Source organism: Xenopus laevis, chromosome 4S (genome assembly GCF_017654675.1).
Source record: "Xenopus laevis strain J_2021 chromosome 4S, Xenopus_laevis_v10.1, whole genome shotgun sequence".
NCBI lineage: Eukaryota > Metazoa > Chordata > Amphibia > Anura > Pipidae > Xenopus > Xenopus laevis.
Genome location: NC_054378.1, coordinates 57,794,717 through 57,808,919, shown reverse-complemented (window position 1 = coordinate 57,808,919; position 14,203 = coordinate 57,794,717). Strand labels below are relative to the sequence as shown.

General features: G+C 37.2%; 1 protein-coding gene across 3 annotated transcripts in view; it reads right to left on the bottom strand.

The window, feature by feature from the left end:
• Window positions 1-6,198: 6,198 nt before the first annotated feature.
• Window positions 6,199-14,203, bottom strand: part of LOC108715487 (myosin light chain kinase family member 4) — a 36,956-nt gene continuing 28,951 nt past the window's right edge. For 2 of the 3 annotated variants that reach the window (XM_018260679.2, XM_018260677.2), the window contains exons 6-13: window positions 12,913-13,009; window positions 12,463-12,572; window positions 9,334-9,475; window positions 9,146-9,216; window positions 8,915-9,043; window positions 7,755-7,907; window positions 7,316-7,448; window positions 6,199-6,615 (exon numbers count right to left, since the gene is read on the bottom strand). In XM_018260679.2, the coding sequence (XP_018116168.1) occupies window positions 6,544-6,615; window positions 7,316-7,448; window positions 7,755-7,907; window positions 8,915-9,043; window positions 9,146-9,216; window positions 9,334-9,475; window positions 12,463-12,572; window positions 12,913-13,009 (907 nt within the window). In that variant the 3' untranslated portion in view covers window positions 6,199-6,543. The remainder of the gene's footprint in view (window positions 6,616-7,315; window positions 7,449-7,754; window positions 7,908-8,914; window positions 9,044-9,145; window positions 9,217-9,333; window positions 9,476-12,462; window positions 12,573-12,912; window positions 13,010-14,203) is intronic. The other variant, XM_018260678.2, reaches the window with a different exon arrangement.

Below are 14,203 nucleotides of genomic sequence, written 5' to 3'. Positions count from 1 at the left end.
TCTGCTGGCCACTAAAATGTCTAGAGGTTGACCAGTTTTACCAATATTTATTGAAATTATATATGTATTAGGGCCTCGTGTGGCCCCTATACCTCCTGCTATACCTCCTGCCCCCCCCCCCCCTCTGTAGTTACGCTCCTGGTGACGGGCAAATCTGCCCCATTTTGCTTCATGGAAAAAATTGAAAAAGGCATATTTTCATATATATTCATTTATTTTTAGACTTTTTTTCACTGCACATATTGTGCTATTTTTGGGCAACTTTTGAAGTATCTCTTGGCTAGTTTTGGGCTGGTTTTGAAAATTATACCTGGCAACCCTGCCTAGGAGAGATTCTGCTGCTGCTCTTATAGGCAGAATCCAGTTCTGGGTTGCCAGGTTGGCAGTTTTCCAGCCAAATTGGGCTACTAATTTAAAGCCCAGGCAGGTTTAGAAAGTACAAACTAGCTAAGGTATGGATTTGGGCTATTTTTTGGGACTTTGGCTAGTTTGCGCTTTGGAAACCAGCCAAAGTTTTGTCTTGCCCTAATGTGCCAAGCCTGCGTCTCTCAATGCATGTTGGGTGGGTAATTTAGTTTTGTTTAACAATTTGCCAACTGCCAAGTTTAATGTAAGACTACAATACCCAGCATGCAATGGGACTGGTTTGTGTAGAAGTCGGGAGTTACCAGATTTTGGACTCTGTACTCCAGTATCCCATCCCATTCTCGCATTTTCCAGTGACTTTCCTCAATTTCAGACAATTTTGGGTCAAAAATCTTCTGGCCACCAAAATGTCTAGGGGTTGACCTGTTTCACCAATATTTATTGAAATCGTATGTGTATTAGTTCTAATGGGGCCCCGATAACACGAAATCTGTCCCATTTTGCTTCATGGGAAAATTTGTGAAACAGTGACAATATGAAAAAGGCGCATTTTTACTTATATTCATTTATTTTTAGACTTTTTTTCCATTGCACATATGGTATTTTTGGGCTACTTTTGAGAAGAAGCTAAGAATATAGAGTTATGGTCAGGAAGGCGCACCACTACATATGGGGAGGTTTGCTAAAGCTTCCCTCATGGGCCCCCACAGACCAGACCCCCTCCCCTGATCTGCTGGCCCCCCCAAAGACACAGTTTGCACTGCGCACAGGCATTCTTGCATCAGTCGCATGTACGAAGGGGGCCCTGGAGGCAGGGTCTTTTTCATGCTCCTTCCTGCTGCGACCAGCGTAGAACATAAGCTGGTCACAGGCAGGCGGGGGGGTGGGCTCTGCAGCAGTGGGAGCCGGGGGTCCAGAGGGGGGCTCTGGACAGCAGCCCCGGTGGGCCCCAAGCCCCCCAGTCCATCCCTGATTGCAATGAAAATGCAAATTTACAAGGCTAGTTTCAGGGCCATTTCAAGGCAGGTGGGAAGCTGCTGTGGAATATGTTGGCACTATATTAATAAAGAATAATATATACCAGCTTGTAAAGAATGCAAGAATTAGTAAAACTGAAACCTTATCTGTACTTTAGTATACCTTTTTTACACTATATTTATTATCCATTGTTTTTAAGTACATATGAAAATCCATTGTCATCTCCTAAATTAGCCATTGTTCTAACTCGTTTGCCCAAAAATTCTCAAAAGATTACTTTATTTCACCTTGCCCTAGTCTGCGTGAAAAAAATGTCCTTTTTTTGTCACATTGGGAGAAGAAGCTCTGATGGCAGTAGGTAGTGTTGGCAATCATGAAAATTATGTTTTTTCTGTTCACTGCAACAATTCTGGCTTTGAGCAGAAATTATAAATACGTTTTGAGGAAATATTGGGGGATGAGGTGGCAGAAGGCATAGCAGGTAACTAACACTAAAGAAACATTTTTTTTTCGTCTAAGAAAAGTAGGTGGTGCAAACAGAAATAAAGACAGGTCGTCTTGTGTTAGAAGGAAGCTAAAGTATTGCGCCACTGTGCCTACGTCTAGTCTTGATGCCTGTCCCATAAGATGAGACTTTGCGACAGCGGGATCGTTTGGAAGACAGGAGGAGGAACCTTAAAGTTAGCAGCTTTGCGGAAGGGGTAAGTAGCCGCCTGAGACTGTGGCTGGTATTAGGGAAAGCTGGACTGTTGGGCACTATGTATTTATGTGTATTAGAGGGTGAAATTTGAACTCCCCCCTCTGCCTTTTCCAATCTTCGTACTGCTCTACCGGGACCAAAACTGTAATAAAACTAGTTCTAGTACAGAAAGCATTCACCATACTGTCACCCTTTTAACTCATGTTAATCACTGCTTGTATGAATGCTTTGAAGTGCAGCTATAACTCATGAATCATTGCTTTAAAAGGTAAATTATTACAATGATTACACAAAAGCTTGCACCATGAATGGGGTTGGGTCTAATTTACTACCAAGAGTGATGTTTTGTAGAGGGAGGCCACCAAATGACATTAGAGGTGCTTTGAGCCAGTCACTGGAACAAGAAATAGAACATTTCCATTTCAGTCCCGGAATCCTGCAAAGAACTCTTGTGGGCAGAGAACAGTTCTTGAATCAGCGCCTTGATCAAGTGTTTCCCATAAAAAATAGAGACCCCTCAGTCTGTTCATAGAGTGGCTTTACATTCTTTTACTAAATATGGATACTGAGACACTGAAGATGCTGGCTCCCAAGCTAGGTATAACATAAAACAGGATAATAGGGTAAATCATCCATTTATTTTCAGTACACGTGGATTCTGTAGATCAGTTGTTTTAGGATGATGTCCCTTGTAGTTTCATCAGATCTGGTGAACATGACAATAAATGTTTTAGGGACATGCGGACTATTGGTGAATGTTTCTGAAGGATTGGTGTGTATTAAGGAGAATGAAACCTCAATTTACTAGGGGTGCCAAGTTTTTGACTGTCCCTAGTGGTTCTAGCCAATTCTTTATATATTTCTATAATACGCCTGCACTCCTTAACTTCAAAAAACACTCCGGCCTGCAGTATTCTTATTTGTCACATCACTCTGTGCCCATTCTGGAAAGGTACATGCACAAAACAGAGATTGGAGGAAATGTTCTGTACTGTGTATGCAGGGCAATATCATGAAGGCCAGAAAGAGATGGCAGTGTTGCAATCCGCATGTGATTTTTTCCTAACTGTCATTCTGTAAAAATCTAATTTTGAATTACTTTGTTTCATTATGGTCTTAATTCTATTGTCCACAGACGTTGTAAATACTGTATATGGGAGGGAGCACTCACTTTTAATTAAACACTTTGAGGAGTGGTCCTAATACTAACAATAAAAGAATATGGCACAGTCTCATACCCTCTGACACCTGGAGTTGAGAGAACCTCCTTGTTTAGTTTAGCTATGCAGGCTATAAAACAGATGGATAAGAAGTTGATAACACATATGATAGTGTGCGGAGTGAGAAATAATGAGATGCAGCAAGTAGCTGTAAAGTGTACAGAATCACTGATATTCTAATATTTATTAGTGCAGGCAAGTGTGAGTAATGTGAACCAGTTGATTTTTGTTTACATCAAAGATATGATCAGCCTTAAATTCTCTGCATGGATCATTTGTGTTGTGAACTGTTAATAATTTTTCTTGCCTACGGAAAGACATTTTAATTCTTATTCAGACTTTGTAGTATTCATTCATTTTAAGTTATTTTAAATACTATAACTGCTATCGACAGCAGTATTGATCTTTTTAATGAGAGCATGTTGAAACGTGCTTAGGTATCTTACTTTACTTTAATAAGGGGAGAACATCGGTCAAAAGGCTGATAGTGGGCTTCTATGGGATTCTATCCTGGGAAAACATGTTTTTGTTTTGTTTTGTTTTTTCAAAATGTATAATTTAATAGTGCTACTAGCAGGAGTAGTCATTGTTGTGCATATACTTCATTTGTAATTGTATTCATACAGTATATTGTTTAGTCTTATAGCTAGAGTTAAATAGTATGTTTATAGAATGTCCTTTTCTGAAAAGAGTAGTTCACCTTAACTTTTAGCATAATATAGACATTGATATTCTGAGACCATTTAGAATTGGTCTTTTTCATGTAGTGTTTAGCAGCTCTCAGGTTTAAAATTTCAGCAGCTATCTGTTTGCTAGTGTTTTATTTACCCTAGCAACCAGACAGTGGTGTAAATGAAGATAGTGGAGGATGAATTGGAGACAATAAATAAACACAATTCTAACCTCATAGAGTAATAGTCTTTTAGCTATTGGGTTCATTTACCCCATTTGAAGGCTGGAAAGAAATAGAAGAGGAAGGCAAATAATTAAAAAAAAAACTCTAAATGTCATAGTTGCTAGGAACAGTATATTGTATAACATCCTATTTAATTGAGTTAAGGGGAAACCAAGTGTTAAGTTGTCTTCATATTTTAAAATGGACAAAGCAGTTGGAAGATATTTCTATGTGCAGCTACAATTTTGTTTTATTACTTCACTTTATTCATTTTATTACTTTTCTTTCATGCGGTGGAGAAAAAACAAATCGAATTTGATTCAAATTCGATTTCAGTTTGCAGGTCGATCCTATTTACAAAAAAATTAGATTTTTTTTTTTTAATAAATTGCAGTTAGTCGAATTTAGAGTTCATGGGAGTTTAAAATAACTCCCATGAACTCGAAATTCGACCCTTGATAAATCAGTCCCTTAGTTGATACATTTCTTATATTTGTCCCTGCTGAGCAGAATCCCTTATTAAAGGCAGCTGTTAGAATTGATACAATAGTTGCTAATACTCCACAGATGCTGCTGAGAAATGTATCAACTAAATGGAGGAAATTGTGCTCCTGGATCACTGAGCTGCCAGACTGAAACACCAGACAGGAACATTCATCTTTAAACTTAGATTTTGGAAAAACAGTAAAAAAATAAATAATGCAAAGTAATTGAACTGAAAAAGTGTTTGGAAGCTGAACAACCCCTTTAAAACAAAGATTGACTTTAATCCCTGCTATTTAAGAGCATTGAAAACACACTCAAGTATCACAGACTAGATTTCAGAATTAGGCAGTGTATGGCAGGGGCATGGTTGTGATATACTGTAATAGAGTGTTGCCAAAATGCACCTGAAATTGAAAACAGGCTTCTTTGTATTCCATAGTAAGTACATTTTAGTGTTAATTATACTTTGTTATCAATCTTTACTAAAAGCTAAAAGATTTCTGTACATTTTGCTATGGACTAGAACACAGAACCGCTCCCTGCTGCTCCTTTTGGATTGTGAATAAGAACTGTGATTTGCGGTATGAAGGATAATAATAGAATTCTATGAAGTGTCAGTTAGATTGCACAGGCCTCAATAATGTAACACCCACATGGTATTCCTGTGGCACCCCGGCAACGTCATTTGGCAAGAATATCACTGTAACTCCTTCATTAGCAGAAGTAGCAATTCTTCTACTAAAATAGCCTTGTCAACAACATGATTGTAATGCTTTCTCTGGCCCTCAATGCCCATTTGGAAATGCAGCTGCTTCAAATGGAGGTAAGTATTTACTGTATATCTTTATACTGTATATATATATATATATATATATATATATTATATGTGTGTGTGTGTGTGTGTGTGTGTGTATATAATATAGTGAATAAAGTACCCCCTCTTGTAAATTATAAGGATATTATAAGTTACCGAGGAGTTTCATGACCATATAAAAACACGAGGTTTTTATACAGGTCATGGAACTCAAATATCCTCATATTTTGCAAATGGGGGTACTTTATTTATTCTAATACACAAATTTCAGAGAGTCATGTGACAGAAATGACATCAGAACTCACCGTTTATAACTGATGACATCAGAACTCACCGTTTAGAAGGATATAATTTACAGGATATTCATGGCTCTTGTGTATTATATGAATATAATACACAAAAGCCATGAATATCTTGTAAATTATATCCTTATAAACGGTGAGTACTGATGTCATCAGTTATAAACGGTGAGTCATTTCTATCACATGACTCACTGACACTTGTATTATAATAAATAAAGTACCCAGAGTTGCAAAATATGGCCTTCGCCCTTGTGTTTATATACGGTCATGAAACTCCTCGGTAACTTATAATATCCTAATATTTTACAAGAGGGGATACTTTATTCACTATATATATATATATATATATATATATATAAAATATATTAATGTAATATATGTATATATATATATATATATATATATATATATATATATATATATATATATATATATATATATATACACATACACACACATTCACAGTATATTGGATAAGGGTTAACTAGACAAGGTCTGAGGTTATACAAATTACAAGAGGGGTAAAAGTGCTTTTCTATCATGTGCTGATTTGTACAGTTTCACTCTGAAGGCACGATTCTACATTCTATATTACTATAGCTATAAACAGATACAGTTCTGTACTGGGTGGGTAACAGTCTCTGCTCCCAGTCACTTGCATTACAGTGCAGGTCCCACATTTTCCGTTTCATACAACAGTGCTGCTTTGCCACTTAGGTAGTTATCAGCGCAGGATTAAACTGAGGTATGCGCCACAGTAACTTCCTAGTGTGGACTGACCCCTATGCGGGCTTCAGTGAAATGGCCTGAAACTTCTTGAGGCGATTAGCTGCAGCAACCACGTAGAAGTGTTTCTAAGAGAGAAGAAAATGTTCACATTAAGGGGGTTGTTTATCAAAGGTCGAATTTTAGAGTAATGTGAATTTTTTTAAACTCTGATAAGTTACATTTTATTCACAATTTGAATGGTATGCTATTTATGAAAAAAATTAGAACGTCTAAAATTCGATCGGATAGTCCCGACACAAAAACTCAAATCGAGCTCTCCTCCAACTGTTGCGAGTCAAATTTTTTTTCTCCCATTGGAGTCTACAGGGTGTTAGTTTTGAAGCGAAACTTGGCAAAAATTTGGCTCATCACTACTATTAACATCTTCAAATATTTCAAGAGACCTCTGCCATTGACTTCTACATGAGCAGGTTTTAGGTCGAGAATAGTAGAATTAGAACGGATTCCAGGGTCGAGCGGAGATAAATCTCACATTCAAATTTGAGTTGGTGGTTTTAAATTTGAATTTGTTTTTTTTCGACCAAAAAACATTTTTTTTAAAAAAAATCTAATTTACCATTCGAACCATAGTAAATCTGTCCCTAAAATTAGCTTGGCTAGGGGCTGCAGTATTTTATGCAACTAGTAAAAGCGAACAGATAATATGGCTGTAGGAAAAGAAGATTTAGTATTCATGGCTTTAATGTCTTTAGTATAAATATAACCCATCTGAAATCTTACACCCATGTCCTTAAATTATACATGGGAAAAATTATAAAAACTTACTTTCCATTTCTTTTGTGCCATGTATTTCTGAAGGAGGATCTGAGACTTCAAGCTGACTTTGTATTTTTTGGCTTTTATTGGCAGGTTGACTAGCCATTCGTGTTTAAGACACTGTCCAGCGCTAAGTCTACAGCTGCAATGAAAAAAAAATAACTCATATACTTCTGTGAATGACTAATTTGAAGAAAATGACATAAAACATATGTTTGCTGGTGTGTTGTGTGCGTCGCTTGCTTGAGTGAATGCGTGTTGTACTTTTATGATGGTGGTCAGGCATGACACCTTGCTTGGCCCCATCAACTTCAGATTCATAATTTAACATAAATTATGGGTAGGTATAGGTATTTTGTAATTACTGCATGAACAATTTGGGTCATCCCACGTCCTAATATTTTTAATCTTGACCTTTTTTTAATCATTATATAGGGGATACATTTACCTCTTTTCTTTAATTAACAGTTTGGAAATAAAATCTTTGGCCTCCTCTGACACCTGCTCAAATGTTTCTGAGTCAAAGTCCCAGTTGCAATTCACAATGTAATTCATTGTCTCGGCATCACTTTCTCCCAGGAAGGGGGACAACCCACTCAGTCTAGAAATAAACAAAAATAGATGTTAGATAATGTACAGTACCCCCAGCATACCTCCAAAATTAAATAACACCAGCATTCTGTGTACAGGTATTTGTTTTAGAAGTTATTTTTATTAAATTAATTTTAATAAAAATAATTGAAAGGAGAAGGAAAGGTCTTTTAACTTGGGGGTGTCAAAAGTTAGGCACCCCAAGTGATTGCATGTACCAGTGAACCTATTAGGAGAAAACTGCACCGGCCTGGGGTTATTCCAGTGAGCACCACGGAGCAATCGTCTACCTGCTTCTTCTATATTCAAATTTCCCAGGGCAGATGTATGCACAGTAGAACAAAATAGACAACTTTTTTGTAAAAAGTTCGGCTTTTCACGCTACTGCGCATGTGCAGCCGCGACAAAAAAGAAGATGCCAGAAGTCGATTATTATTATTTATAATAATATTGTTTTTGGATGATAGCAGTTGAGTGTACCTAAGTGACTCCAGATGCCCTGATATGACACAAGACCTTTCCTTGTACTCAGGATTTAGGTTAGGAGGTAGTTAGGGTATCATCTGCAAAGCATGGAGCATCACGTAGAGTATTTGATGTAAAATCCAGTATTTATTTAATCCATTTAAAATTCAATACAAAAGAAAGCCATGTGTATATAGAAGTATCACGCTTGACGCGTTTTGTAGCCCACCGGCTACTTTTTTCAAAAGCTTTTGAAAAGGGCTACGAAACGCGTCAAGCGTGATGATTCTATATACACATGGCGTTCTTTTGTATTGAATTTTAAATGGATTAAATAAATACTGGATTTTACAGAAAATACTCTACGTAGTGCTCCTTTGCAGATGAACTTTGACCGATGCTATTCGGAGCAGCTTTCATGTGTAGCACACTGAGTAGTTTTACCGGGGTGCTCCCTATAAACTGTTTTGCTTTGGTAGTTAGGGTATGCAATGTGTCTGTTTTAGACTAATTAGAAATAAAGGTTGTACTGTATCCCACTCTGTGACTCACAGCATGTAAGTAATGACTCCCACGCTCCACATGTCCGTTGGAAAAGACACAAAATCATAATTCACTACTTCTGGGGCCAGAAATTCCGGAGTGCCAAAATTCACCTTCAACTTCTCACGGGGTTTGTACCTTGAAAAAAAACAAAACAGCACAATCCATAAAGTTCTGACTTGACAGATAAGCCACTATTTATTAGTCTGAAAATAAACCAACATGAATACCCAAACATACCTTCTTGCTAATCCAAAATCAATAATTTTAATTTGGTTACCAGTTCGATTGACACATAAAATATTTTCCGGCTGTAAAAAAAAAGAAGTGGGGGAATATTCGGTTCAATATATTGTCTCTTCTGCTGTATATGCAAATGCCATGCTTCCCAGAGTGTTCAGCCTTATATACTGTATTCATCAACTAACCTTTAGATCTAGATGCAGAATATACTGCTGGTGTACATAGTATATTCCTTCACAAATCTGTTTGGTAAACATTATTGCATCCAGTTCTGTCAGACTGTAGTTTTCATCAGTGATGCGGTCAAATAGTTCTCCACCGTCTAAACTAAAATACAAAAAGCCAAGTTTAGTATTTATACAGGTATGGGACATGTTATCCAGAATGACCCGGGGCTTTCCTGATAATGAATATTTTGGAAATTGGATCTTCACACCTTAAGTCCACTAGAAAATCATGTAAACATTAAAGGACCAGTACCATCAAAATGTTTTGTAACAGCCTTTATTAAGAAATAACTTACCAAAACTCCGCTTGTGATCCCCTTCAGAAAAGGTGATCCATTGTGCGGCGCTAGATTTCTTCTCCATGCCTTCGTTATAGGAGGAGAAATCGAGCACCGCACAACGGATCATCGCCATGTCGCTTTTTCTGAAGAGGAGTGCAAGCGAAATTTTGGTAAATTATTTCTTAATAAAGGCTGTGTGATTTTAAAGTTTAATATGTCTTGGTGGGGTTTTTTTCGAGGTATACTAACAATTTTTTTTTTTTAATTTTTTTGATGTTACTGGTCCTTTAAATAAACTCAATAGGCTAATTTTGCTTCTAATAAGGGTTAATTATTTCTTAGTTTATCTCTCAGTACAAGCTACTGTTTTATTTACAGAGAAAAAGGGAATCATTTTTCAAAATTTGGATTATTTGGCTAAAATGGAGTCCATGGGAGACAGCCTTTCCGTAATTTGGAGCTGCTGTGCACACTGAAAGGCATCAGTGCTGGGCCAAGTTGTATTGGCACCCAAGGCTGGGCACCCCATCATCCCAACAGCCACTTGCTGCAGGCACTTGCAAAACATATATACACCCACCCACTTCTGATGCCGGTCGCTCTCTTGCTTGTCTCCTTCCTCACTGGCTGTTCTCTTTGCCTCACTGGTTGTGCCCCCACCCAGTTGTGTCCTAGGCAGTTGCCTACACATAGTTCTAGCCTTGAAGGACATATTTTTAAAAGTGTGTAAAAAGGTTTCTGTGCCGGTTTTTACACAGTCCCTCACTGTGTATATCAAGGCACATTCTACAAGCATGAAGCATAATAGAACGGGTTAGAGATATACTCCTTACAATGTAGCATATTGGTTCTGTAAAAACTTTTAGTCCCAGTTTGAGCTCAAGAAGGGAGTTAATGGTGTTCAGGGATCCTGATACCAGAAAATAACATCATGTATTGCTTTTTTTTTAGAGCAATCATCTATTGTACCCAGCAGGCTGTCTTGGATGTACCAGCCTCATAGATGGAAAATAATTAAAATTTAGTGAGATCTGTTAGACTGCCCAAAAGGCGACCTACTAGTATATATATTTATATAGAATTATATAGAAGTACACCTTCTATTGGTTACCTCCCAAACAAATATGCCACACTTTTTATTCTGACCAGTGTGGAGGAAAAGTTAATGGAGGGAACCAGGGGCGTAACTATAGAGGAAGCAGACCCTGTGGTTGCAGGGGGGCCCAGGAGTGTAGGGGGCCCAGTGAGACCCTAATTAATTAGCAATTTTAATATATCTTGGTAAAATAGGCCAACTTATAAATATTTTGGGCTTGGGGCCCTAAATTGAATTTGCTATGGGGTCCAGTAACAACTAGTTACGCCACTGGAGGGAACAGTTTCAAAGTGCACATGAGTCCCATGTAGAAACTGTTCCAAGTTATGTGTAACATCTGCCAAGTCGGTTCTTATCAGTATTCTGCATTGTTTTAGTATTCTGTGCCTAGGAGAATTGTCCTTGAAGCACATCTGCAGTTACTCCCTTAGTTTTCCCATACCAGTGCCTTATCACTCCCTTACCTCCCTCCTCCTGAATATTTGTTTATCAGAGGGTATATAATGTCTGGTCAGTTCTTTGTTCTGTATTCTGTCTCTTTTGAGTACAGGATCCACGTAGCTCGTGTATGTTTATTATATAAATAATAATAATCGGATTAACCCTTTCACTTCAAGTGATATCTGGTCTTTGGATTTTTCCCCAACAAAAGCCTGTTAACATATTCATGTAAATGCAGCATCAGAAGCAACTGTGTGTGTCAATTTGTGCCATTCCTTTTTCTTACCACCTCTACCACCACTAAAAGTGTATCAGATAAGCGGTGACATATATCAATGTGAAACCAATGCTATTGTTTAACCACTTGAGCATATATGTGTTTGAGCATCCAAGGAATGCCAGAAGAATGTGTTCCCATTTCAGCATGAAAATTTCAAACAGTACTATATTGGGTGGCCCATTTATCAAAAGTCGAATTTCGAATTCATGTGAAATTTTTTTTAATTCTAGTATACTCACAATTCAACTGGGAGGTTATTTAAGAAAAAATGTCTAATATTCAATTGAACGGTTCTGACTCGAAAATTCAAATCATATTTGATTCGTATGTATCAAGTTTTTCTCCAAAAAAAAACTTGAATGTCAGGAAGGCTATTAATATCTCCAAATGGCTCAACTGACCTCTGCCCTTGACTTGTGCATGAACTCGGCAGGTTTTAGGTGGCGAATATTCGAATAAGGACTTCCATGGTCGAGGTGTGATAAATCTCACATTCAAATTTACATATGTATAGGGGGACTAAAATTAGAATGTGTGAATTCTAAAACTCAGAAATTCAAATTTACTATTCGACCCTTGATAAATCTGCCCCTAAATCTCACATTCAAAGTTACATATGTATAGGGGGATTAAAATTTTAATGTGTGAATTCTAAACCTCAGAAATTAAAATTTACTATTCGACCCTTGATAAATCTGTCCCTAAATCTCACATTCAAATTTACATACGTATAGGGGGACCAAAATTCGAATGTGTAAATTCTAAAACTCAGAAATTCAAATTTACCATTCGACCCTTGATAAATCTGCCCCTAAAGCTCACATTCAAATTTACATACGTATAGGGGGATTCAAATTTGAATGTGTGAATTCTAAAACTCAGAAATTCTAATTTACTATTCGACCCTTGATAAATCTGCCCCTAAATGTAATGATCCCAAACCCAATGCAATGGGAACAATGGGAAACAAAAAGTATCTTTCAACTTACTATTCCATTATCAAGATCAGGTCATTCTTGCACTCAAATGCATCATAGAGCTGTATCAGGTTCACGTGATTTAGTTGGTTCATGACATTGATCTCATTTTTTACTTCATCCTGTTAAAACATTACATGATTCACTCATCTACATGCAATAGAAACTGGCAGCAAGTGTTTCAGCTTTTATTGGGATCATTTCTGTATAAGTGGAAAATAAAATCAAGCCTTGGCTGACAGTTCAGAAACACCTGCATGCTTACGGAGCTACAATATGTAGAATATACTTATGTATAATTATCTGCATTATGCGTTTTGAATGAATATAAAAGGGAAAAAAAATCTAATTACCAACTAAGCTTGTATCATGACAAGCAACTTGACAAGGTTGCCAAGGAAACAAATGGTTGATGGTGTTATATTGAAAAATATACATATAAATGTAACATGCATTGATTACCCTATCCTTTGCTCCTTTGACTTTGATTATTTTTGCTGCTAGTTGAAGCCCAGTTGCCTTTTCTACACATCTGTGAACTTGGCCAAAGCGCCCCCTGCTGAAAAAAATAGTGTCAGTAAAAAAAAAAAAAGTCACAATAAAATATAAAGCTATATTTAGGTTAAAAAATGTAGACTAAAAAAAGAAAAGACTTGTCAGATTCCATGGGGGAACAGAAGGCCATTGTGGCAAGAAAATAGTAACAGTATACAGCTATATTTACTATGCCTTGGTGTAGGTCTTGTGTACTAATTCTGTTAAGTGTTGTTGTTGCCACTGATTAAAAATAGCATGGCACACAGCAAATAGTTTTGAAAGGCCAACGGCATAAATCATGTGGTTCACAGTGGATTAAGAGCAACCTTCTATACAGCTGTCTCACAAAGGCAAACATGCTATGTATCTTTTGTTCACTTCGATTTCATAATCAGACACTGGTGAACTAAATGGAACTCCAGTGCTGTGTGTGTGTGGCCTTGTGTTTCTCTTCAGCATTACTGCTCCCCATAGTGCTGTGCCTTTATATGTATATACTCCCTTTTTGAAAGAAATTTAATTTTGAGGAAGTTATAGGGAATATAGATGTTACTTGTCATCCCAATATGGAGATCTAAAAGGAGCACAATACCCTGCATAATTCCCATCATACAATCCAATAGATTCATCAGTGTGGTTTCCAAATAACCCATCAACTATTCACAAGGCATAAAGAGTCTACAAATATCCTAGTAACACCATTTTGACTAGCATGCTGCTTATTACAGATGACATTGACATAGCTGTTGAGTACAGAATGGTAGATAATAAATCTAGAGCCGTCACTGTGGCACTGTGGTATTTTCTGGTTACCTCAGCAATTTGACAGTGGATTATTCTTGCCCATTAGTTGAGTTAAGGCAGGAACTCCATTCTAATTCTGGCAGATGAGTGATGAACTTTTGGAATTTACTCTATCTTTTGGAGCAAGGCACGCTCATATATTAAGTGTATACATTCCACAGAAATGCCAAACTTCAGTGAAGTTCCATATAGGGTATATAGTTATTGGTGTTGTTGAGGGGACAGAGGGCAGTCGCATAATATGGATTTGATTGGTGCCTCCACCAGATACTGGTGCTTTAGAGGTTTTGAAAGAGTTTTTGAGATACATTCCTAAGCATATGCAGGGCTGAGCAAAGAATTTCACTGCATATTAATCAACTGCTATGATGTATAGCAGGCAGGCAAATACTGTATTCTGCCAGTCAAGTAA